Source organism: Hipposideros armiger, unplaced genomic scaffold (assembly GCF_001890085.2).
Source record: "Hipposideros armiger isolate ML-2016 unplaced genomic scaffold, ASM189008v1 scaffold_10, whole genome shotgun sequence".
NCBI lineage: Eukaryota > Metazoa > Chordata > Mammalia > Chiroptera > Hipposideridae > Hipposideros > Hipposideros armiger.
This window is the reverse complement of record NW_017731360.1, coordinates 155992-181163: the sequence shown is the minus strand read 5'-3', so window position 1 is coordinate 181163 and position 25172 is coordinate 155992. Positions and strand designations below refer to the sequence as shown.

General features: G+C 43.8%; 1 protein-coding gene across 4 annotated transcripts in view; it reads right to left on the bottom strand.

Annotated features, from left to right (window-relative positions):
* Nucleotides 1-15882, bottom strand: part of PPIE (peptidylprolyl isomerase E) — a 29268-nt gene extending 13386 nt beyond the window's left edge. Inside the window, exons 1-8 of one of the 4 annotated variants that reach the window (XR_002125688.1) lie at nt 15821-15882; nt 14665-14763; nt 13387-13430; nt 12891-12917; nt 11608-11689; nt 11018-11118; nt 8321-8444; nt 3304-3472 (exon numbers count right to left, since the gene is read on the bottom strand). Coding sequence is in view for 3 of the 4 variants with exons in the window: in XM_019658029.1 (XP_019513574.1) it covers nt 3287-3472; nt 8321-8444; nt 11018-11118; nt 11608-11689; nt 12891-12917; nt 13387-13430; nt 14665-14763; nt 15821-15851 (694 nt within the window). In the remaining variant the exon portion in view is untranslated. Of the gene's footprint in view, nt 1-3286; nt 3473-8320; nt 8445-11017; nt 11119-11607; nt 11690-12890; nt 12918-13386; nt 13431-14664; nt 14764-15219; nt 15314-15820 lie in introns of those variants that run through there. The other 3 variants (XM_019658029.1, XM_019658048.1, XM_019658039.1) reach the window with 3 other exon arrangements.
* Between the last annotated feature and the right edge of the window lie 9290 nt (nt 15883-25172).

Here is a 25172-nt window from a genome sequence, read left to right as displayed (position 1 = left end):
ATGCTGGTGCCACTGTCGTGGAGGCTTTCTGGTGGAGTGACATCTGAATTTAGTCTAAAAGGCCCAGGTTTGGCGGGGCTGGGGGTGGGTAGCACGAAGAGCTGCAGCTTGACTGTGGTGGCCTCTCTCTGCACCGTGTGCCCCCTTTCGATGGGGACTGTGTCCCATTCTCCTCTCAATGCCAGAGTAGATCAGGGTGTCGGACACGTAATAGACCAGCCCTGGCAATATCTGTTTTAGATATTCAAACACTGTGTTCATTATGTATCAGACGTTGTTCCCGAATACACTGGTGAAAAGAAAGCCAGACTCTTGCCCTCATGAGGCTGACATTCTCAGAAGGGAGGCAGAAAATAAATAAGTAGAAAAATAAGTATATAATCTCAGGTTAATACATGTGTGACAAAAAAATGAAGCAGACTAAAAAGAAGAGCGAGATGGTAGGACAGCCCATTTCAGAGAGGGAGGTCAGGGCAGGTCTCTCGGAGAAGTGACGCGTGTGACACCTGAAGGAAATGAGGGGTGAACCCTGTGGAGACTGGAGGAAGAACGCGCCCCGAGAGGAAGCGGCATTTGCTGAGGCCCTGAGGGGACCGAGCTCTGGGTGTGAGAGGAGCAGCAAGGCCGCGGTGGGGCCGCAGAGGGCACAGCAGCATGGCCCGCGAGCTTGGGGACGTGCCAGGCCCCGGAGCGCTCTGACTGCACCTCGAAGATTAGACTACGAGGGGGAACAGGCAAGAGCGGAAACGGGGAGGCGAGCTCGCAGCACCTTGGTGGGTGTGGGGGCGAAGGGCGGCCAGACACGAGGTGATTTGAAGGTGGACCTGATGTATGGGTGATGGAGGAGAGGCGTCAAGGATGAGCCCAAAGTTTCTGACTAATCACCGGCTAGATGGGTGGTGGTGTCACTGACTGAAGCAGGGAAAAGCGGGAGGAAGGGTTTGGGGGAGAACAAGAGCTGTTCAGGCCTGTGAAGCCCATGGGGGTGTCCGAAGGAGAGACGACAGGGAGAGATGGGAATGGAGTGGAGACGTAAAAGTGGGCAGGATTAACTTACAGACACGACTGAGAGCCCTGGGACTAGAAGTTTGCCTGTGGTTCTCAATATGGTTGGTCCTGTCGCTAGGGTCCTTTTAGAAATGAAATGTATTTTTGAAAACCAGAAATATAGGGCTGGCCGAGTGGCACGTTGGTTAAGAGTTGTCTTGGGATGCCAGCTCTGAGCAGCAGGGCCCCAGTTCGGATCCCACGGGCCAGTGACACTGCGCCCTCTACAGCTAAGATGGTGAACAACAGCTCGACATGGATCTGGGCTGCCCTGGCTGCAATGGGCTGCCGTAAGCTACCGTTGAGTGGCCAGCAGCCAGCAAGAGCTGCCATGAGACTCAGTGAGCGGCGTCCAAGGGCCAGTGACCGATCTGCCTCACCCAGGAAGAGCGCAATGATAATACCAACATGGGCCAGTGAAGCGACGTCCTCCACAACCAGACTGAAGAACAAAAGGACAGCAACTTGTCTGTTCCCCTTCCCCGATTCCTCAACGCTGTTCCTTCCCCCAATTTCCCAACAAAATCTTTAAAAAAAATAAAGAAATATTATGAGGTGTACTGGCATTAGTGGGTGGGGGCCTGGAATGCTACATGTTCTGCAATATCTCACACAATGAATGACTGTCCTATATCCTCTTAGACTTTCAAACATCTTGCCACACATTGATGTAGCTGGAAGATCTGTTTACAATTATACCTGCACCTAAAACCTAACTGCATTATATATTTTAGCCCAAAGTTTTTTTCTTTGTTTGTTTGGTTTATTTTTGCAACTACTATCAAGAGAATACTGTTCTTGAATTCAGAATTTAACCACCTGTGTTTATATTCCACAAAATCATGTAACCAGCAGCACTACTACTGCTGGTGTCCACGGTGCGGGTCCACACCCGTCTGCATTTCTCCTCGCTGCACCTGAGAGGTTCCCTTAGTCACCTGGCTTAGCTATGCCTGAACACTTACATACGGAAACCCAGATTCTTCTATTACAACTTATTTTCCTTGGATGTTCTTTTCTATTAGTTATAGAATAATATTGATTTTTAAATAATTGTGTGGTAGGTAGGACATGTCATCCATGAAGTTTGTTTCAGCACAGCAAAGAGGGGTGCTACAAACCACCAGTTAGGAAAAGGGGGTAAAGGGCGACAGGGTTCCATGGGGAACACAGACTGAGCTCCAAGCCACTTCTATTTTGGGGGGTCAGGAAAAGGAGGAGACAGCAAAGACTGAGAAAAAGCAGCCAATCAGGTAAAAAGAGGGAGAAGTCCAGCCAGCCAAATGAAGATTCAAGGAGCCCAGGGTGAGCAGCGCCAATGCTGCTGGAGGCGGGACAACCTGAGAGAACTGGCTCTTGGTAGGATGGAGGCTGTGGCATCTATGATAAGAATGGGGTGGTGGGGCTGCAAGTCTGGCTAGAGGGGGACAGAGAGAACAGAAAGCAGGGGGTCTACACAACTTTTTCAAGAAGTTTTGCTTAGAGAGGGAACTAGAGGCCTGGATGATAGCTGAGGCGGGATATGAGTCAAATGATGATTTTTAAAGATTGACACCACACGCGTTTATACTGACGACGGCTCTAGCAGAGCAGGGGAGTGGAGTACACACGGCGGCAGGGGGACAAGTGCAGCAGCTGAGTAGGGGACAGGGGCTGGCCTTGGGGGACAGCTCATTCCCTCACTCGGGGGGGGGGAGTCAGAGCAGGCATGTGTGCAGAGATGGGGGAGCCACGCTGAGGCAGAGGGCGATGTGGGGGCTTTGGGAGTGAAGGAAGGAGTGGAACCACCATCTCTGATTGGGATTGAGCATTAACGAGGGAAACCTAGTAAGGCTGCCCAGTTCCCCCGGAAGAACTGGTCACACACACAAAAACAAAACACAGAACGGTACAATTCTGTGTTTTTCTCTAGTTGCCAGGGGACCAACCACTGAGATTTTTTACTGGGTAAGTGTGACAAAAAGCAGGGGGAGTGGGGCTCAGGTAATAAGCGCTTACAATGGCAGACCACAGAATCTAAACTAGGCTACTAGGGAGTGTGGACACGGCGGGGGGATGTATGTGCATGGAAGCAAGCTTACTCCACTCTGGCCAGGCTGACCACGGCTCCTCTGTGCACCAGCTGGGTCTCCTCCAGACCCCCGGCCCCTCAGCCAGAACCACAGCCTGTCACCCATCCTGCACAGCCATCCTGCCCCAGCCCGGCCCCACTCATCACCACCCACCTATCGGGTCCCACCTGGTCCTGTGTGTTTGAGGATAAAGTTCTCGTCATCAAACTTCTTCCCGTAGATGGACTTGCCCCCGGTGCCGTTGTGGTTCGTGAAATCACCGCCCTGGCACATGAACTGGGGGATGATGCGGTGGAAGCTGCTCCCCTTGAAGCCAAAGCCCTTCTCGTGGGTGCACAGGCACCGGAAATTCTCTGGGGTTGAGAGCGGATGAGGTGTTCAGGTTAAAAAACAAAACAAAACAAAAACAAAACCTCCCTCTAACTAGACTCTGAAAACTGTATTTAAATTTTCTTTTTAAATCTTTGTGATACTGACATCTGAAAGGACTACAGGGATTCTGATGAAGAGATGAGGAGTGAATGGAGGCATTGTAGCTGTTCCACACTAAATTCACCAGTTTGGTAGAGAGATTTTTTTTAAATGAAAAATCAAACAGGATCTTCTAAGAAAACATGGCAAATCTTTCTGACTTTGGCTATGGCACCAAAAGCATTGGTAACAAAAGAAAAATACATAAATTAGATTTCATCAAAATGAAAAACTTTTGTGTATCAAAGGACATTCTTAGAGTGAAGACTTAACTCACAGAATGGGAGAAAATCATATCTGATAAGAGTTTAATATTCAGAATATATAATGAGCTTCTACAACTCAACAACAAAAAGACAAACAACATACTTAATAAATGGGCAAAAGACTGGAATAGACAATTCTCTAAAGAGGATATACAAGTAACCAATAAAGCACATGAAAAGATGTTCCACATTAGTCATTAAGGAAAAGTTATTCAAAACCACAATGAGACAGGACTTCACATCTACTAGGATGGCTATGATAAACAAAAAATAACAAGTGCTGGTGAGGATGCGGGGAAACTGGAACCCTCATACATTGCTGGTGGGATTGTAAAATGGTGCAGCTACTATGGAAAACAGTTTGGCAGTTCCTCAAAAAGTTAAACTTAGAATTACCATATGACCTAGATTGTTAGGTATTTTCCCAAAGAACTGAAAATAGGGATTTATACACATAGTTGTATATGAATGTCCACAGCAGCATTGTTAACAATAGCCAGAAAGTGGAAGCAATGCTCAAATGTCCATCCAGAAATGAATGGATAAACAAAATGTGGTCTATCCATATAATGGAATATCATTTGGCCATAAAAATGAATGAAAAACATATACTATGACATAGATGACTCCTGAAAACATTAAGCTAAGTGAAATAAGCCAGACACAAAAGGACAGCTATTTTAAGATTCCCTTTATATGAGATATCTACAATAGGCAAATACAGAGACAGGAAGTAGGTTAGAGGTTACCAGGGGCTGCAGGGAAGAGGATAATGGGGAGTGACTACTGTTCAATGGCTACAGAGTTTCTGTTTGGGGTAATGAAAAATATTAGAGAATAGTGGTGATGGTTGTTCAACATCATGAATGCAATTAATGCCATTGAACTATACACTAAAAATGGATAAAATGGCAAAAAAAGGAGATAACAGTAACAAAAAAATTTTGAAAGCTAGAAAACAAATAGATGATATAGCATACCTAAGAAAGCAGAATCTTAAGCACGTAAAGCCGAGAAGCAACTTGATTTATGTTGCAGAAACGCCAGAAGCTCACATACAAGGGTGAAGGTAATTCTAAGAACAGAAAGTCTGATTGAAAGCCTGTTTAAGGAAGTAGCTGGGTGCCGGCCATGTGGCTCAGTTGGTTAAGAGCGTGAGCTCTGAGCAATAGGGTCACCGGTTCGATTCCCACATGGGTCAGTGAGCTACACCCGAGCTGAGCTGCTGCTGGGCTGCCAACAGGTGGCAGGATGGCTCAGCTGGTGAGAGCATGTGCTCCTGACAACAAGGTTTCCAGTTCAACTCCCACATGGGATGGTGGGCTATGCCCACCCACAACTAAGATTGAACACGGCACCTTGAGCTGAGCAGCGGCTGCTGATGTGTGGCCGGATGGCAACTAGACTTGGAGCTGCACCCTCCACAACTAAGATTGAAGGACAACAACTTGGCTGTTCCCCTTCCCCAATTCTCCAGTAAAATCTTAAAAAAAATAAAAATAAAAAGAAAGCAGCTGGGAATTGTCATGCTTATATGAATTTCTCATGCACATGTATTAAAAATTTGATATCCTCCTATTAAAAAAAAAAAGTAAGTAGCTCACCTCCGGGTCCTCTCCCTTCCCCGTGCTCTGGCAGGGGCTAGAGGTCTACTCTCTGGGAGGCTGAAGCAGAGGGACACACTACACCCAGCTAAGGGTTGAGGCACCATAATGACAAATGGAGATTAAGGGAACGTTACACTGCCCACCCTCCCATACCCAGATGGCAAACAGCTGGACAGAGGGCCGGAGACTGGAATCTTCACAGGGGACTCTGCTATCCAACAGAATGTAACTCAGGGCTACTGACATCTGGGGTCCAACAAGAGAGGGAATCACACGAAAGTGGAGTCGTAGTCAGCAAGCCTTACTTACCAAAGTCCATAGTTTCCAACTAGATTTTTAGGGCTCCATTTTTAAATATGAGGAAGACATCTAAATGTGAAAAGCAAAGACCAAAACAAACAGGCCACAAAACAAAGCAAAATAGCCCTAGGAAAAAGCAACTTGAAACATAAACTGTATAGGAATAAGAAGCTTTTGTATAGTAATAAGAAAGATGAAATGACATTATATCACGGACTAAGCACAGGGTGCTGTAAGAAACATTTAAAAGGTTCCAGAGAGAAATCAGGGGATGAAAGCAAACAGTTCAAGGAAATTTCCCCAAACCCAAGGACAGGACAGACTGTCCTGATTGATGGGTGTGGTATCCAGAATAATGACTCCCTGAAGATGTCCATGCTCGAGTCCCCGGAACCTGAGAGTATGTTATAGCAAAAGGGACTCTGCAGGTGTGATTAAGGTTATGGACCCAGGTGGGCCTAATATAATCACAAGCCTGAGAATCTTTCCCAGCTGAAGTCAGAAAGAGAGAGAGGAGGGAGGAGAAAGGAGAGAGGAGAGAGAGCGAGAGAGCGAGAGAGAGCGAGAGAGCGAGAGAGCGAGAGAGCGAGAGAGAGAGAGAGAGAGAGAGAGAGAGAGAGAGACATACGATGGAAGAGGAGGTAGAAGAGATTCAAAATGTGAGAGGGACTGGATCCACCACTGCTGGCTTTGAAGATGGAGGATGGGATCATGTGTCTCTAGAAGCTGGAAACAGCCCTCAGTTGACAGCTAGCAAGGAATTGGGTACCTCAGTCCTACAGATGCAGGAAATTGAATTCTGCCAACAACCTGAATGTCCCTGGAAACGGATCCTCTCCTAAGCTTCCAGAAAGGAAGGCAGCAACCCGGCCACCATCTTCATTTTAGCCCGGTAAGACCCATGTTGGACTTCTGGCCCACAGATAACACATTTCTGTTGTAAGCTGCCGAGTTTGTGGTAATTTGTTATAGCAGCAAGAGAAAACTAATACAGGAGGCCCCACCCATCCAATATCCAGCATGATGGATGGAAGGAAGTCTATCCAAAAGGCACGTTATTTCAGAACACATGACAAAAAGACCATTCAAGCCTGCAGAACAGCATTATCTAATAGCTATTAAAATCTTAACAGTATAACTGAGGAACTAAATTTTAATTTAATTTAAATTTAAACAGTCACATGTGGCTAGTGGTTGCTGTATTAGACAGCTCAGTTCTAGACTGAAATAAAGAGGTTTTGTACAAAGGACCAAGCATCAGAATGACATTTGACTTTTCTAGAATTCTATATCCTACCTATCAATCAAATGGGAAATGAGACATTAGTCTCAGAAAACTTACCTCCCAAGCTCCTTTCTGCAGAATCTACAGAAGTATGTCCTCTACTGAAATGAAGGAATAAACCAAAAAAGAAGACAACAGAGGTTCCAACAAAAGAGGCAAAAATCAGGGCTCCTAGAAAGCAACTGGTCCAGGCTGGAGCAAGTCACAAGACTCCAAAGAGGAACTTCTACAGGAAAGTGAGATGGACAGACTATCTGATATGTTCAAGCTTGATGAGAGATTTATACAGGCAGGAGAATTTAGGAGACAATAAAGAATAAATGCATAGAACACTAACCAAATGTAAAAACAAGACAATTATGAATTCCATGGAAAACAAAATGTTATTATATGAAAGGAAGTTATCATAGCATGATGCTTACATAGTTAAAATAACCTATGACTGAACCAAAATTATGGTAAGATGAAGGGGCAGGGAAGGTGATTTTAAAAACTAATTGTTTATCCTCTGAAATGGGAAGCCAGTAGATAACGCATAAAATGAAACACCCAGGAAGTAGCAGCGTAAACCTGTTATCTACCAATATGGACGTAAAAACTAAAAGAATCAGCTAAGAGTTGAAATCCGCTGCCTCTGAGGCGCAGCAGCAATGGGGGGCGGCGGATAGCACTAAGGACTGCTGTTCTTTCAAAACAAGCTTTGTGAATTGACTTTTTAAACTATATGTCTATATAATAAAATTTTGGTTAAAAGGAGAATAGAAGTCAGTATTTAACAAACTAGAGAGAATACTAAAGAAACTGTTAACAGTAGTTACTTCTAGAGAGGATGTGGAAAGGGAAAAAGACTTAAGTTTTAAATGTATTAATTTATTGTCTTCAATATTGTTGGAATACCGTATATGTGTGTGGTGGTTTTTTTGTGTTTGTTTGTTTTTTTTTTTTTACCATGAATATATGTTTACTTGTATTTAAAAAAAAAACCTGTTTTTAAATAGTAACCCAGCACTTCTAAAGCTTCAAAAATGCCTGCTCTGACTCATCTGTTACTATTGGGTTGTCAGAAAAGTCATGACGTATTTTCCTGTTTTTCAATGCAAACATGCGTCATGACTTTCCCAACCACCCAATAGATCTCAGGATCTGAGATGCCTTAAATCAATTCAGGTCAGAAACAATGTCAAGGGCACAAGAACTGGGGCATGGAGAATCTTGGGAAGGCTCACTGCTCAGCCACCAGCCTCTTGGCCGTCTGACCGGAGCCCCGCTCACCTGCTGTCATGGGGACGACATCTGAACGCAGAAGCATCTGGATGCGGCCGGCTGGCTTGTTCCCAATCTTGATGTCCATGTACACCTGAGGATTCGACCGGGCCTTTTTGGCAGTGGGCTCTCCCTGGGCACAGAAGAAATCACTAGGTTAGAGTGCTCTCCCCAAGCAGGAGAGCGAGTATTCTTCTGAATACACGCCCAGAGCCCAGCGGCAGGGAGCAGGCTGGAGCAAGGTGCTGACAGGGAAGGCCCTGGGCCCTGATGGGGCTGCAGAAGGGAGAGGCCGTGGCCATAGCGCCCGGCTGGACTTGTAGTGACAGGAGACCTCGGCGCTACCTGACTGGAGCAGGTTACGTCAGCACACCCGCCCTCACACCCACCAGCTTGCTTCACCCTCCCTGCAGTCACAGGAGAACACTGTCCTGGCCCCCAGTCCACACTCTCGCATCTTCAAACCCCAGCTCGAGCCCACCCACGTTACTCCAGTCAAACAGACCCACCACCTTCTTCCTCTCTGCCTAACCCTGCACATCCATGGGCTGGCTGCAATGGAAGCAAGGAGGGCAGCCCTCTGGCTTGGGCCTAAGTGCTCAGAGGACAGTGGGGGAGGTTGAGGGGGGCCTTGCTTTAATACCCAAGTAGACAAGGCTAAGCAGAGGACAAGGGGACATACAATACAGCCGTCACATTTGTTCCAAAGACAAAAGTCAAATGTTCATAACTTGTCTGTGGTTCAGCTGCACAAACACGTGCTGAGGTATCACGCTGGGCACTAAGGACACTATTACTATCATTTGCCGCTAACAGCAGTGGCATAGGAACAGTGGCAGATACACAGCGTTGGCCATGGACAGGCTACTCGTCTAAATGTTTTACATACAGTAGCTCATTTAATCTTCATAACTACCGTTGAGATCAGTATCACTATTATCCCCATTTTATAGATTGGGAAACCAAGGCACAATTCAGTACAGTTACTTGCCCAAGGGAAGTGGAGAAGCTGGAATTGAAACCTAACCCATTCACCGCGCCCCCTGCACCCAGTCCATGCTCTGAATCACATTACCCTACCTGACATTTTTATTAACAAGATGCATAAGGCCCCTACCCTCAGAGTTTACTGCCTAGAAAGGGAAAGGCAGTAAACTCTTGACTAGCTTGTACAAAAGCAAAGACGTACGGGGAAATACAACGCCTGGTTTTACCAACAGTGTAAAATGGGGACTGCAATGTGGAGAGGTGGGACTGAGACCAGTGAGGCAGGCAGGGTCAAGAACGTGGAGAGTCTGTCCCTCTTGGACTTTATCCCATGGGACAGGTGATTGGGGGCCACTGAAAAGGTCTCAGCAGGACAGTCAGAGGAATGGTCTTTAAAAAGATGGTTCCAGGGCCGGCCGAGTAGCTCAGTTGGTTAAAAGTGCGAGCTCTGAGCAACAAAGTTGCTGGTTTGACTCCCGCATGGGATGGTGGGCTATGTCCACCCGCAACGAAGATTGAACACGGCACCTTGAGCTGAGCGGCCGCGAGCTGCTGACGGGCAGCCGGATGGTGACAGGACTTAGAGCTGAGCTAGCTGCGCCCTCCATAACTAAGATTGAAGGACAACAACTTGGCTGTTCCCCTTCCCCAATAAAATCTTAAAAAAAAAAAAAAAAAAGATCATCCTAGCTGTCTTTATGAAAGACAGGAGGAGGGCAAGACTGCAGCCAGAAGACTAGTTAGGAAGCTATTGCAATTATTCAAATAAGATGAGAGGCTAAACTGAGAAGATGGAACAATCAAGGAGGAGGGATTCAAGGAAGGCTTAAGAGAAAAACTTAGCAGAATATGATAATGTATTGTCTCTATTTTCAAGAGGGGTCTAGGATGATCTAGGGTTACGCCACTGACTGTGAGGATCAGTTAGTTATGAGCTCTGCTTTGCATCTGAATTTCTAGCTTGGATCAACATATGGATAGATGGTGGCAAATTAACAAGCCTGAGAACACAAGAACAGGATTAGAGAAGGGAAGGCATCCATTTTAGACAACCCTAAGCTGCCCATGAGACTGGCAGCAGCAATGTCAGAAGCTCAACACTAGAAACAGAGACCAGGAAAAGTCAATAGCACAGGAGAGAGGCTGCGAAAAATCAGACTGCTACTATTTTGGCTGAGAGAAGAGAGTGATGCCATGATCCAAGGAAGAAACAATGTTCACCAGGAGGAGCGGGGAGGCCTGACAAGCAGTGGTCAGAGGGATGCTGAGAACCAGGAGGAAGTGCCAAGGCGGGGTTCTGAGGGAGAACCTCAGTACAGACTGAAGGGATGGTACCACTACCCTGTCCTGACTCTCCTAGGTCAGAGCAGGAAGAGAAAGACCGTGAGCCTCGTGCCAAATGCTTTGGTGAAGGAGGGGGCCTGATCGGGGCCTAATCAGGGCGGGTGAAGAGACGCACACACCACCCTGCTTCGCCATGGCCTTCCTCCTTGCCAGCCGCCAATTACATGTCAGTACCTAAACCGAGCTGAGAAGCTCATTAGGCAGAGCATGAAGATGAGAGGCCTAAAGTTTCTCTCTTTAGTTCATTCAATATCGCCTTCACCAATGTACTAAGAGTTCATTTTTCGTTCTCTCTGCTTTTGTACATACACTTGCAAATTTCCATAAAAACTTAAAAAGAAAAGTCTTCTCTGGAAGCACAGCCTTTGATCTCACCTCCTGTGTTTCCGCTTTGGGAGGCTCCGATCCTTCTTCCTCTTTATTCTCTTCCAGGGTCTTCCCAGAAAACTTCTTCAGCCAGTCATCATCTGACCAAACTGAAGGGAAAGAACCAAAGGAACGTTCATTGATTCGAGCTATCAGCCAACTGCTAGTGAGCTGCCGTGGTCGGCAAAGTGGGATATACTCTGTGGCCCTCTCAGCCAGAGGATTCCGCTTTGGGAACCCCCCAGAGTAAGAAAGTTCCCATTGGGAATGTCTGCCCAGACGTCCAGCTCTCAGGAGGGCTAAGTGAAAACCTATGCTAAAGGGAACAGTGTAGCCTTGCCAGTTCCAGCCCTTGGTGAACACCCCAGGAACGAGAAAACTGGGAAAGATAAAGGATGACACAGGGTTTCTCTCGTAATGGAAACAATTGCCCTGAAAAGCTCAAACTCCTTTTATTCCCCACAAAGGTGGTACATGCCCTTCACCATCCTCTACTCCTGTCCACCAGTAATGGCATTCAGCACCTACTTCCAAGTAAACAGGGATAATAAGGTCACAGTGGAGGATGTGATGGGGAATCTGTGGTGGCCCCCACTCACCTGGTCTGGAAGAGCCTTCCTTAATTCTCATTGGTTTGGCCAAATTGACACGAATTGTCCGTCCAAAGAGCTCAGATTCATTCTGAAAAGGTTGAAAATGCAGATACTTAGACTCTGTTAGGTTCAACGAGAGTCAGACAGCTTTTCCGTTTGCTTCTGATACATACATCTGAGACATGCTCATGATTTGTTCTCCCTTAAGCCCTGAGCCCCAAACAGCAAGCTCTGCACCCACCAAAGCAGCACATAGGTTGAAAGGAACAGCCTCCCTGGAGTCATCACACACCTCCTTTCTTTCAATACCAGCCAAGACCTGTGCTACCAAAGTAACTCTGGGTTCAGAATTTACATGAAATTATATGGATAAATGTAGTTTTCAAGTACCTGAGTTCACTGTCGAAAGTCAAGATCAGCTATAAAATGGTGAGAAATGATCTCTGAGAGCTGAGGAGTGTATTTGCTGAATGGGTAACAGAGACCAAGAATAAAGGAGAACCTTACTATCCAAACACAGTTGGTACCAGGAAGGGTTACTTACTTAAGGGTTACAGGAAGGGTGAACCCATGTAGAGCAGTGAAGAAAATTTCATGGTAAAAAGTGAAGGGGAAAAAAGGTTTGCCTGGGACTTTATAGTGATGAAACTAAAAATAATGAAAATAAATTTCTTATAAAATTCAGGTTTAATTATGCACAAACTTGTAGAACAAATACGTAATGGGTGCTGTTAACTTGCAGTATTTTTTCCAACAAAATTCTATCAACAATATGATTGACATCTTTGCACTTCGTATCTGTTATGAAAATCACATGGATCTCAACGAGGGCATAAATTCTCACGAGTGTCACCATTTTCCCCAAGGACCTCTCCGGGACATTCAAATCCTTTGCATCAGTAGCACACTGTCATTATCCTTATTGTACTTCTCAATTGTTAACTGGTCTAATGCTTCATGAAATCCTGCCTCTTTTACAAAATACGCAGTTTCACTGTGCAATCAGTTTGCATAGTGTTTGCAATTTATTATCCTAGACATGGGGTAGCCAATGACAGATTTGCCAATAAGGGCTATTAGGATTGATATTATTGTTAAATGGGGAAGGGTGTTTGTGTAAGGATTAATCCTATAAGCGATTAATTCATTGTGAATATTTTCACATGATGACAATTTTTACTTCCCCATGCAACCTTGTGACTTTGGAGGTTCAGCAAACCAATATGTACACAAGGACCCTCTGTACCACCAGAAACCAACTTCAGTAAGAATGAAGACACCAAACGTACCATGTTGTCAATAGCTGCTGCAGCATCCTGCCAAGAAAAGATACGGTACAACTTTAGCTTCCTGTGGCGGCTAAACAAATACTCAGTAGAAAACAAAACAAAACAGGAAAGAATCACCCCTATACTTCTTGCCTAGGGTGCACGTGCGTCTAACAGACAGCGCTTCCTGGCTGATTTTACAGCTGGTGGTACAGCAATTGGCCATCTAGTGGAAGGCATTAGAGAATCACCAGTGCTGTCAGGCAAGAATGCTCTACAGGCAGGCCTGCAGGAGTTCTTCAGACCAAGAGGGGCAGGACCTGGCAGGTCTGTGATGTTAACCACAGTCTACAATCTGATTGAGAGAATTTTTTCTTTAAACAGCACTTCTTGTCTCTCTGGAACCATCAGCATGAGGCCCAGAAACCTAACCAACTGGAGAACAGCTCCTTTGGTAATCAGTCAAAACACTAACACAAGCCAAAGAAGAAACATAGGTAACAAAGAATTGTCTCACCTCTGCCAACTCAAATTCAACAAAAGCAAATCCTCGGTGCTTTTCTGAAAATAAAAAGGAAAACAAAAACAAGTAATTTTCATATAGGGCAATGGGAAGAAACAGATGGTCACAAAGACAGTAAAGTTAGTCACATGCCATATCCAGGCACTAGAAATTCACCCAATCACTATTTGGACTCTCATTCTTTGACTCTCCCTAGTTTAAATAACATCTCAAGTAATATTAAACTTTTTTAGTAAATATAGCTAAATAATGAACTATACTTTTAATCTTTAAGATAAGCATTCAATTATTCTACCAAAGCCAAATTAAAACCTTAACATTTGATTGCAAACAATTAGAAAAAAGAAGTCATTTAACCTCTCAATTATTCATTATAAATATACAATTTGAGCATCAACTGTGCATAAAGCATGAATCTTAAGGATAAGGATGCTCGGTCTTTATCCTCAGGAACATGCTGATCTACCTAGAAAGGCCAAGCACAACAATGTTAATTTAATTGACCAACTAACCTTAGAGAATCAATATAACCTTATCATTTTATTTTATTTTTAAGCTGAGCCATCTTGCCACCTGTTGGCAGCTCAGCGGCTGCTCAGCTTGGGCCGGAAATCGAACCGCTGTTGCTCAGAGCTCAAACTCTTGAGCGAGCTCTTAACCAACTGAGCCACTCGGCCGGCCCTCCTTATCATTTTTTACAGATAAATATCCCAGGACCAGAGAGTTTAAAGACATTGCTAACAATCATAAAGGGTCGATGACAGGGCTGGGCCTAAAACTCCAATCTTAAAAATGACAACAAAGGTAAAATAGAAAACTGAACTATACCTGTGATACCTATTGAAGGAAAACTTACCCAGGTGCAGAGGCCAACGTCCCAGTGATGGGTTTGGGTTGCCTGCTGCCCTGTTTCACAGCACAGCTGCCAAGAAGGGAGCAGGTGTGCTGGGGTAACCAGCATGTAGTTTGAAATGACAGTCAGATCCCCATGTAGCTCAAAACCTATCTTCCTACTGGGCTACAGAAAACTTTGTGTTATCTCAAACCCAACAGATGGGAACTCTCTGCAAACTTCTGTTACAGTTCACAAATACAAGCCTCAGAAGCCTTCAGCATCAAGATGGCTGCCATGCTGCCCTACTGAGGCACTTGCCGGAACTTTCCTACATACCAACCATGTTTAGAACGCACAATAATATGACTTTAAAAGTTTTTTAAAGTTCTTTTTCTAGTAGGAGGATTCTGAACGTGAGAGACATGAAAAGGACTCACCTGTTTCATAATCCAGAGGAATCTGAATATCTGTGATGTCTCCGAAAGGAATAAAAGCAGCATGAAGAACTTTGTCGTCCACTTCCTCTGCAAGACCACCTGAAAAGACACCAAGGGCCTTGTGAGACACTGTTCTTTATTCTCTTAAGAAGTCCCTGCAGCCTAGTTAGCATGCTATAGCTAAGGGAAGGGGTCATTCCATCCAGTCCTTTGCGCACATAAACACCCCTCTCATCTGCTCCCTCACCCATACTTATGAAACACACCGCTCTCTCTACCCTTCTTGCAGACCCTCATCTAGACCTAGAATTACTACAATGACTTCTTAACTGATCTCCCTCTCCTCCGCACAGCCAATTACTGTAGAATGATCCTGGGAAGGTGCAGATTTTAACCCATCACTTAGGGGCTTAAACTCCTTCAGACGTTTCCCACTGGCCTCTGGATAAGGCACAAACTCCTTAGCAGGCTATTCCTCACCGGAGCCCTGCCCACCTCTTCGGCCTCTTCCCCTCTGCTTCCCCAATTCCCAGGGTTTCCCGCAAAATGACCCACCTGCCGCCACATGCAAGGCTATTTCACGCCTCTGGGCTTTTGCTCTTGCTGCTCCCTTTCCTACAACACACTTGCCTCTACATTGGCTACCTGGCTACCTGCGGCTCATCAGCTCCGGCGTCACCGCATCCTGAAAGTTTGCTCTTACCTCTCTAGACGGAAGAATCATTTCTCCCCGCACCCAAGCCCATGTTATCATTGTCCATCCCTATCAAAGCGCTTAATCAAACCGTGCTGATTGGGATTATTCTCTCTTCTACCTGGCTAGTCTGGCAACCCCTCCCTTTAGGGCAGGAGCCAGGACTGAGCCATCGCTGGAAGTGAATGTTTGTAAAATGAATGGGCGCGAGGATTTGGAAGCCCATAATATTCCTCTACCAATCCTCCGGACCCAGGAGGCGGAGAGGTTCCTGTTAGACTTGAGCAGACTTGGAAGGGAGCCGGAAAGATCTCTACGTTTCGGGCTAACACCTTGAAGCAAAGCAGTAACACCATAGATCCCGCCTAGACAGCTGCTCGTCGCCCTTCGCGTCCGGCCCCATGCCTGGCCCCAATCGGATTGGATTCGCCCAGCCCGCGCCTAGCGCCTGCGCCTGCTCACCCACGTACAGCACACGCTTCGTAGTGGCCATCTTGCTTCCCGCTCTTCCTCCGGAAGCCGGCACTGCCCCACGGCCCCGCCCCGCCGCCCCGCCCCGCCCCGCCCCCGCGTCTCGGCGCTCGCTGACCCCGCCCACTCCTACAAGGGCTCAGCCCGCGCTGCTTGATGTGAGCGTTTGGGACAGAAGCTGCGTGGTCCAGGTAACCCCGGTGCTCAGTGCTGCTGGTAACAAATCTGGGTGGAATCAGGTGGAGTCCTCAAACAATAAACTCCTACAGATAAACTACGGTCCGCCAGCCACCCCTGGACTTCTGTTTGGGGGCAACCTGTAAGCTAGGAATGGTTTTTACATTTTTAAATAGTTGGGGGGAAAAAATTAAAGCAAGAACATCTCGTGACACGTGAAAAGGTATGAAATTCAATTTTCAGTGTTCATAAAGTTTTAGGGGAACACAGACATGCTCATTCCTTTATGTATTATTGTCTGCGGCTGCTTTCACACGACAAAGGCGGAAGACCTATGGCCTACAAGGCCTAGAATACTCGGTTATTTACCACCTGGCTCTTCAGGAAAAAAGTGTGCGGACTCTTGGAATAAACCAACTAGTGCATAAATTACAGATTGACATATGTGGTAGAAAATAATAGTGCCACCCATTTTAGATAGAGCAGTGGATTAAGACCTGCCTGAGGTCACTTTGAAGCTGAAATCTGAAGGCAGAGGAGCCAGAGAGAGGAGGAAGCAGGGAAAAGGATTTCAGGGAGAGGAGACAGCTTCTGCACACTCCAGGAACTGAAAGGCCACAACTGGGGCATATGAAATCGGGCAGGAAAGGTGGGCAAGGGCCACACCATGCAGGGCCCTGTAAGCCATGTGGAGGATTTGGGGGCTTTGAGAAGCTAGTTAAGTTTGTAATGAGAAGTTCGTGGTTGCATATATGTTCTAAAATGGGTTCTCTTTGACCACTGTGCCCAGAATGGATTGAGCGGAACCCTGGAGACCAGGAGGTTAATGCAATAGACCAGGGAAAGGTTGATGGTGGCTTTCTCCCTCCAGTCCTAATCTGACTGAGGCTAGGACAGTCCAACCATTCAATACCTGGATGCTACCATTCAGAAAACCAGAGAGGGAGGGGTAACAATCTCTGAGCAAATTCAGCCCGCTGAATGGGGAGTGGTGGGAATATAAAAAAAAAACTATATAAATTCTCATATGTATATATTCAGATGTATGCTAAAACGCAATACGATTAGAAAGAGAGGTGAAATAAACACCTACAGAACACACCTGCTCTGTGTCAGGTCTAGTGCAAGGCAGCTATTCCACAGACATTTAGTCCTCACAAATGTTTTTAGGTACGGATTATCATCCCATTTTACCCATCACACCCAATGAGCTCAAGTAATTTGCTCACGTTTGCAAAATAACAGTATTGAGTTTGTTTATTAAATATACAAAGCTACCGTAACTGTCTTTCAGTGGCACAGCTCTTTATTAAAGACTACCTTATCCCTGTTGGAGGGTCTCCCAAAAGTGACTGGGCCAAATGGAATGCATATCAAAGCAGCTATAATTATTATATACCATGCTATGTCTCTTATAAAAGGTTCTAGAAACATTAGATGTTTCTAGATGTTAATGTCTACTTCTTCTTTGAGGTCAGTGATGATCTCAAGCCTAAAGCAGGCCCTTGAAGTCTATAGAAAGTATGCATACCTTTTCACATGGCATGAAGTTTTGGAAATCCCGTCTTTAGAGGCTTTTAGGTAGGTGATCTGAGTGGGAGAGTGGATTGCATGGATTTCTTGGTCATACTTAGCATCATTTATATCTCCTTTTTAAAATTCCCTTCCTCCTACTAGAAAAAGAGCATTTTGAGAGCAGAGGAACATGTCAGTTTGTTTATCACTGTAACTCCAGTTCACTGAACAATTCTTTGACATTTACAGGAGTTTTAAAATCTGATGAATGAGCCAGAGAAAAGCTTCTTTCAAATAATGTTGAAATGGAAAATTCTATTCTTAGCACATTGGGTGCCTGGTCCTCCTTTGCAGAGACTGAATCACAGGACGTGGGCTGCCAACACTGGAGGTGCATTGATATGGAGCAATAGCCCAGGGAGGAGCGTGAGCAGGTGCTAAGTGCTGCATAGCAGTGGGAACCCCTAAAGAAAAGAACAAGCCAAATTACAGCCCATCGCTCTGGGCAACCAGTCTCCAGGAGTCTTCCTTTGACTCGATGGTGGTGCCATGGAGACTGTTTGAAAGACTAGAAGCTAAGACATTCTCTCTGCTAGCCAGGGACACTTTTCTTCACTGGTAGCAGGAAGGACAGATGTCCAGGTCTGCCAGATCTAGAGCTGGTGGCCACTTTTCCTGCCTTATACTATCATCTTTTAGCACTGGATTCACCAATGCCCTAGACTCCAGGCCTAGGTATAGCAGGTTCCGTATTCTCAGATGATGGTTCTGAACTTGAGCAGACATCAGAATCACCTGGAGGGCTTGTTAAAAACATATTTTTGGGCTCTATTCTGAGAGTTGATGATTTAGTAGGTCCAGGGTAGAGCTGGGAACAAACAAGTTCCCAGATGACATTGAAGCTGTTGCCTTGGGGGGCCCACTTTGAGAACTACTTTTCCAAGAAAAGTCACAACATATCAAGAGCAGGGCAGTGAAGCAATCTATTATAGGTGCGAACAATTAATGGAGTGTGTTGTCTATAGAGAAATTTCAGACAATAATAAAACAACTAGAAAATCAGTCAGGTTTTATCATCATGCTCAGACAACTCTGAACAGTATCAGTTACAAAATACTCCTGGAAAAAAACAAACTCAGTGTTCTAAGTTGAAACAATTGCTGTGTCTACTCTTGAATATGCTTCAAATTAGCACATTTTTATTACTTGTACTTAATAAATATTGCATTCTGTATAACAGCTAATTTGGGAATCTAAATATACAGTTGGTCCCCAACACACATGGACTCAGCTACATATGCATATTTGGAGAGTAAGTTCTTGGTGTTTCATAATGGTTTGAGCTCCTTCAAGCTCACTTTGGGTACAGTTTGTGTCTAACCCTTCTGTTATGACAGATTCCTGCATTTAAACAGTATATTCAAAACTTTAAAAAGGATATAGTTGTGTATGATTTTTCTTTTCCGAGTTAATCTTATTTTTCTGGTATGAACTTTTAGGTGAGGTTAATAAGACAAAAATATTCAGCAACAGTGGGTGGGACTCAGCCTTGAACAATGTACAGTAAAATATTAAACTAAAAAATTGCCCCTTGGATTTGGCAATGGTTTCTTAAGTAAGACACCAAAAACACAAGCAACAAAAGAAAGAATAGGTAAGTTAGACTTCATCGAAATTAAACATTTATCATTTTAAAGTGTATAGTCACAAAGTTGTGCAACCATCACTGCTATCCAGTTCTAGAACATTTTCATCACCCCCAAAAGAAGCCCCATACCCGTTAGCAGTTGGCCCCATTACCCTTTTGCCCCAGCCCCTGGCAACCACTAATCTACTTCCTGTCTATATGGATTTACCTATTCTGGACATTTCATATAAATGGAATAATACAATATGTGGTCTTTTGTGATCGACTTCTTTCATTTAGCATCATTCTTTCAAGGATCCTCCATGTTGTAGCATAGCTCAGAACTTTATTTCTTTTTATTTCCGTATAATAATTCATTATATGAATATGCCACATTTTATTTATCCACTCATCAGTTGATGGGCTATTGGCTATTATGAATACTACTTTTATGGACATCCATGTACAAGTTTTTATGTAGACATTTTTTCAATTCTCTTGGGTATATATACCTAGGAGAATTGCTGGGTCACGTGGTGACTCTGTGTTCAGCTCCCCGAGGAATTGCCTCTAAGCCTGACTCTATCACTTACCAGCTGTGTGACCAAGGGCAGGTTATTTCATTGCTCTGTGGCTCAGGTACCTCATCTATAAAAAATGGGAAAATAAAGGACATTTTTTGCTGATTTCTAAAGCCAATGCACCATTTTACATTCCCACCAGCAATGTATGAGAGGTCCTATAACACATCCTTGCCACCACTTGTTATCATGTGTCTGTTTCATGATAGCCATTGTAGTTGGTGTAAAGTGGTATCTCACTGTGGTTTTGATTTGTATCTACCTGAATACTGATGTTGAACATGGCCATGGTGTTTTTCCTATCCTGAGGTTTGCTTGTACATATCATTAGGCTTTTTTTTTCTCTCCCCTATTGGGTTGTTTTCTCTTGTTGATTTATAGGTATTTTCCAAATGGAGAGCCCATTGTTCCTATACTACTTATTAGCATAGTCCAATTCCCCCACTCCATGCACAGGATTCATTGTGTCCTTTCTGCTATGTTTGGTCTGTATCTGGGCTGTCTACCTCTTTAAATTGATCTGAAATAATTCTACCCTATTTAATTTCTATAGTTTAATAATAAATATTTATATTTGGTATCTTGTTCTTTTTTCATAATTAACTTGGATATTCTTGGATATTTATTATTTCATTTGAATTTTAAAATCCACTTAGCTAGTTACACAAAATATCCTGATAAGTTTTCATTGGAATAAATTGAATTTGTAGGTTTATTTTGAGGGAGAAAGTAACATTTTTATGATAGTGAGTATTCCCATAAACAGATTATACCTCTCCATTTATTCTTTTATTTTTTCTATCTTTAAAAATATTTTATATTTTCCTTTGTAAGGTCTAGCACATCTTTTATAAGATATATTCCTAGATACCTTATAGGTTTTATTGACATTGAGAATGGTATGTTTTCACCTATTACATCTTCTAGTTTCTTATTTCTGTATATATTAATTATTGATTTTTGTATGTTGATCTGGTACTTAGTAGAACTGCCAAACTCTCTCATTAGTTCAAATAGTTTTTCTCTAGATTTTCTTGGATTTTCTAAATTGACAGTAATATAACCTGCAAATACAGACAGTGTTGTTTTTTTTCTAAGTTTTACACCTCTTATTTCTTTCTCTTATTATGTGGGCTAGGAGCTCCCGAATAATGGTGAACAGTAGTGAGGATAGAGAACAGTCTTACCTTGTTCCTGACTTAATGGAGATGCTTCCAAATTTTCATCTGAAGTATACAGTTTAGATTTGGGGTCAATACCATTTAATGGATTGAAATTTCCCCTCCTATTCTTAATTTGCTAAGAGTTTTTATTATGAACCCATGTTTAGTTTTGTTGACTGATATGTCCACATTTTGGAAAAGATCATATGACTTTTCTCCTTTACCAGTTAATTGGCAAATCACAGTGATAGATTAACAAATGTTAAATAGCCCTCCTGTGAGTCAAAGGGAAATTAATACCAGGCCTGGGTGATGCATGCCTGCCTGACGCTTGGTCTTCCACAGTACTGTTTCCTTGGAAACTGCGGAGTTAAGACAAATGGGGGGTATTGTGTATGCCGCCTTTGTTGTGTGCATAGGTTTAGTGGAGTTGTCAGAGGGCATGCAGGCTGTGGGCTGGCTTACACAGCCAGAAGCTATAAAATATTGGTGGGAAACAGAGGCTGCAGCTTCTGTGAGTCAAGGTGATTCCCCACAGACCTAGGCTTTCCTGTGGTAGCTGTACATGTCCGTGGGTGAGTAACCAAAGAGCCTGTGTACTTAGACGAAAATACAGCATTTGTCATATCTCCTGCTTTGTATTCTAGATTTAAATCATTGTATCTCATGGGTCTGATTGTTAACTTGAACCCCAAATCACACCTTCCATCCTGATGGTCATGACATATCATTTTTTATACACTGCTGGATTCTATTTGTTAACATTTTATTTTAGGATTTTTGCAAATATACTCATGAGTTTGGGATAAATTTCCTTTTCTCATACTAGCATCCCGAATTGGTTTGGTATTGGTTAATAGGTCCACAATCATCTGCAATTCCAAAATTCAAAAAGTTTTGAAAACTAGCAATAAGGGTATTTTTCAGGGGGAGGCGGGGGAGGAGGTATGTTTTAAGCAAACTCATTTGGCAGCGAAACCTCATCTAAACTGATGTGAGGTTATTTATAGTTTTTATTTATCCTACTTAGTATGTTTTGCTGCAGAAATATTAACTATTTGACTGTGGGAGCTGGTCCAGACTATGCTGGGGATGTTATATACAACCTACACACTGCATAATCTTTCTAAATTCTGAAACCTCAAAAATGTTTAAGATAAAGGATTATGGACCTATTTTAGTCTAATTAAATGAATTGATCAGATTTTTCTCCTTTTATTTTTAATTTTTTTGTTATTTGAAGAAATTTGGGTAAGACGGGATAATTTGTTGCTTTGAAATGTGGGAAACTTGTTTGTAAAGCTATCTGGGCTTCCTGTGTGTGCGTGTGTGTGTGTGTGTGTGTGTGTGTGTGTGTGTGTGTGTGTGTGTAATTTGTGGATGCCATTCTGCCCTGCAGTCCCCAACTGGGCCAAGCCTTCCTAGTTTCCTTTGAGGAAACCTGATCTTGCGATTCAAAGACATTCGAGACGCTAAAAAACAGCTGTTATTGAGCCATTTGATTTGCAGAAACTACTGGGTTTTTGGCTGAACAATTTGGGAAGAAAAAGCTTTTCTGGGATTGTTTGGGGGGTGGTGTGTATTTAGCGCGGTTATAGAGTCTGTGTTTTAATTTTACCTCTAGGGGGCAGTCTTGGATCATAAATTGATATTCTATTTTTAAAACCATTACCTCAAATAGATTAAATGAAGTGTCCATTTAGGTACGTCTTATTTTCACACTTTACAGATGAGGCAACTGAGCCTTAGAAAAGCTAAGTAGTTTGCTTAGTTCACGGAAGTTTTAAGTAGCATAAGGCAGATCTGGGATTTTAACCTAGCTCTTAACAACATTATACTTTCAGTCTCACTCTCTCTCTCCCTCCCCACACCCCCCTTTCTTTCCCATAAAAGCACTATAGCAAAGTGGTTAATGTATCAACTCTAAAGTCACCTTGCTTGACCAGGAAGGCTTGGCCCATATGAGTACCTGCAGGGCAGAATGGCATCAGGATATTGATTTTTATGAAGAGTAGGTGATTGATCTACCATACCTATCAAAGTCTAGCGATAGCATTTACCAGCTGTGTGACTAAGGGAAGGTTACTTAATTGCTCTGTGGCTCAGGTTCCAAATCGGTAAAAATGAGATGATAAGGGAAATTTTTGCTGAGTCTCGAGCAAACGCAAATGGACTTCCGAACTGCATGATTCTAAGCCTGCGTTGCAAATAAAGTACAAGAAAGCAATTGTTAGGGCCCCAGAAGAAGGCACCAAGGAAACTGCTTCTTGGAGAACTAATCAGAATCAGCCAAAAAACCTGCCTGATGGTGAACTTACTATATTTGTGATCTGTGCCTCAACTGTACTATTTAGACTCAACCTAATGGATTTATCAAGTCAACACAGTTCCAAAAACCACAAATGGAATTGGGACTCAGCTCCATTACAAGCCAAACAATCCTGTGCTGACAAGCTAAACACTTGTTGAAACCAGCCAGTCATCTCTCCTTATGAAACTGTGCCTTTTGTCCTTATCTTGTCTTTGGCCTGGGAGTCAGTCTTCATGGGGCCTGTTTTCCCTTGCATGTTATCTATGTAAAAGTAAACCTCCCTTGCTTCAGCTAACCCCCAATTTGTTTGCTAACGTTCAACGTGAAGACCCAGTCCCACATGACCAAACGTCTGTATTGAATCAAGTGTTCCTGCCTTATCTGGCAGCACATTCAGTTTAACCATCACTACATAGCAGTATTTATTTTTCCTTTTATTTGGATAATAGTTCCCATCCCTCATAAGATTATTTGAATAATAAAATGAGCTGATACATGTAGGGCACTTAGAATAAAACCCCAGTAAGTGTTGCTGCTATTAATCCAACAAACATTTTTTTATGAGCGCCTACAATGTCAGGCACTGCTCTCCGTTCAAAGGACGCTAAGGTATGTGTATCAGGAAGGGTTCGATCAGGAGACAGAAACCACACTAGTTATTTGAGCAGAAATTTTTTTTTTTAAGATTTTTATTGGGGAATTGGGGGATGGGAACAGCGCTGGGGAATTGGGGAAAGGGGAACAAACAAGTTGCTGTCCTTTTTGTTCTTCAGTTTACTTGTGGAGGATGTTGCTTCACTGGCCCAAGTTGGCACCATCATTACGCTCTTTCCGGGCGAGGTTTCTGGACGGCCGCTCACTGCGGCTGCTGGCCGCTCACGCTGGCTGCTGGCTGCTGGCTACACACGGTAGCCCATGGCAACCCACTGCCACAGGGACTGCAGCCTATGCGGTCGCCGGCGACTCACGGCAGCCCAGCTCCAGGTTGAGCTGTTGTTCAGCATCTTAGCTGTAGAGGGCAGTGTCACTGGCCCTCATATGTGGGACCCGAACCGGGGTCCTCTGGCGTCCCAAACCACTCAGTTCTTAACGTGCCACTCGGTTGGCCCTGAGCAGAGATAATTTAATCTAAAGAATTGTTCCTTAGGTATAATTGACTGGTTAATTGACAAGGCAAGAAAAGAACAATAAGTTATCTCAGAGGCAGCAATTACAGGAAGCAACTATAGTAATACCCACTTATCCGCGGGGTATATGTTCCAAGACCCCCAAGGGATGTCTGAAACCACGGATAGGACCTAATCCTGTATAGACTATGTTTTTTCCTATGCATACCTGTCTTTTCACTCAAAGGAAGCACTTTACAGTTTCTCTCTGGCATATCCAAATTGCCAGCATCACTGCTCTTGCGCTTTGGGGCCATTATTAAGTAAAATAAGGGTGACTAGAACATAAAAGCCCTGCGACAGGTGATCTGATGACCAAGACGGCTATTGAGTGACTAACGCGGGCAGCGTGTTCAGCACGGATACACTGGACAAAGCTGTTGAAGGGGATTAAGAGGGAAAAGAATATGAAAAAGAATACGAAGTTGCTATTGGATTTGGCAGAGTGGAGAACTTTCATACCCTGGGCTGCCTTTAGACAGGAAATGAACACTTCTCCATTTTCATGGGGCAGGAGATAGGATCCAAACATGAGGGGTTTGTAAACTTGGTGATAGAAAGACAATGGAGTTTTCTTTTTTTTTTCTAACAAAATACCAACAAAATGACTTCACGAGTTGTGACCAATAGTAAAAAAAAGACATATGAGAGCATTAAAATTCCATCAAACACATTTTAGGTAATGTGAGCTACAAGACCAACCCTTGACATCATGACTATAAAAAGGGCTTATGTAACAGTTGTGATGGTGAGAAGAATCGCCATGGTTGTTTGCAACGCCAGATCTCACCAGGTGAAAATCT